At 50.2% G+C, this 1279-nt stretch overlaps 1 protein-coding gene across 1 annotated transcript; it reads right to left on the bottom strand.

Annotated features, from left to right (window-relative positions):
* On the bottom strand, window positions 1-936 carry LOC100474948 (olfactory receptor 4D1). The gene has a single exon (XM_002915618.2). The coding sequence runs from the start codon at window positions 934-936 to the stop codon at window positions 1-3; it is 936 nt and encodes a 311-aa protein (XP_002915664.2).
* Window positions 937-1279: the final 343 nt, after the last annotated feature.

Below are 1279 nucleotides of genomic sequence, written 5' to 3' on the forward strand. Positions count from 1 at the left end.
TCACTCCCTGTTACACATCACGAGGCGCTTGCCTAGTCTCTTCATGGCTGCCTGCATTTCCTGATTCCTCAGTGTGTAGATCATGGGGTTGAGCATGGGGGTCATAACCGTGTAGCTGATGGACACAGCCTTGTCCATGGGGAAGGGGGTGAAGGGCCGGGAGTAGATATAGACACAGGGAATGAAGATCATAGACACCACAATGATGTGGGTGGTGCAGGTGGAAGCCGCCTTCTTCCTTGCCTGCCCTGAGTGGGACCTCAGCATCACCAGGATGACCGTGTAAGATACCAGAAGGAGAAAGAACCAGATGAGGACCAGCATTCCACTGTTGGAGATCATGAGGCTCTCCAGGAGGGAGCTGTCAGTGCAGGCGAGTCTCAGCACTTGTGGGACATCACAGTAGAAGTTGTCCAGGACATTGGGGCCACAGTAAGGCAACGGGAGCATCAGAGCCAGCTGGACAATGGAGTGAACAAATCCCCCTACCCAAGCGGCCACCACCAACCCCACACACAATCGAGTGTTCATGATGGTGACATAGTGGAGGGGCCGGGAGATGGCTACGTAGCGGTCATACGCCATCACCGAGAGGAAGAAGACAGTCCCACCTCCCAATAGGTGAAAGAAGAAGATCTGTGCCATGCAGCCCTGGTAGGAGATGGTCTTGACCTCATGAAAGAAATCCACCAGCATTTTTGGAGAAGTCACCGTGGAGTAGCAGAGGTCTATGACAGCCAGATTTTGGAGTAGAAAATACATGGGCATGTGGAGCCGGGAGTCAGAAGTCACTGTGACCATGATAAGGATGTTTCCCACAACAGTGGTGACATAGACAAACAGGAACGCCAAGAACAGGAATTTCTGGAGCTCCTGTGTCTGTGAGAATCCTAAGAGGACAAACCCTGACACCTGTGTGATATTCTGTGCTTCCATGGGATCTTCCCCACATGCCTAAAGAAAAACCATGCAAAACAAAAAAATCATGAAAATTCCATCATTTTCCTTTGGAGAGTCAGGGGTAAGTTGATCAAAGTCATTGCTGAATACATTCAAGACGGAACTTAGGAGAGTCTTCCACGGAGATATATACATTTTCAAGGCTCTCACAGACTTATCTCCTTAACCACACCCTACATGGTATCACAGGCATTCATGGGTCTTTCCCCCCTTGTATCACTCTGTCCTTGTCCCACGGTTTTCATGTCTGATTCATACCTGATGTGCCCGACAGAGTGCCTTGTGGGCTACAGGCTCCACAGAGATGGTGGCATCAATG

The sequence above is a fragment of the Ailuropoda melanoleuca genome, chromosome 13, assembly GCF_002007445.2.
Source record: "Ailuropoda melanoleuca isolate Jingjing chromosome 13, ASM200744v2, whole genome shotgun sequence".
Classification (NCBI taxonomy): Eukaryota; Metazoa; Chordata; class Mammalia; order Carnivora; family Ursidae; genus Ailuropoda; species Ailuropoda melanoleuca.

What these genes read in the sequence shown, in the direction of transcription:
- LOC100474948 (XM_002915618.2), bottom strand. Translation starts at nt 936, where the DNA reads ATGGAAGCACAGAATATCACACAGGTGTCAGGGTTTGTCCTCTTAGGA.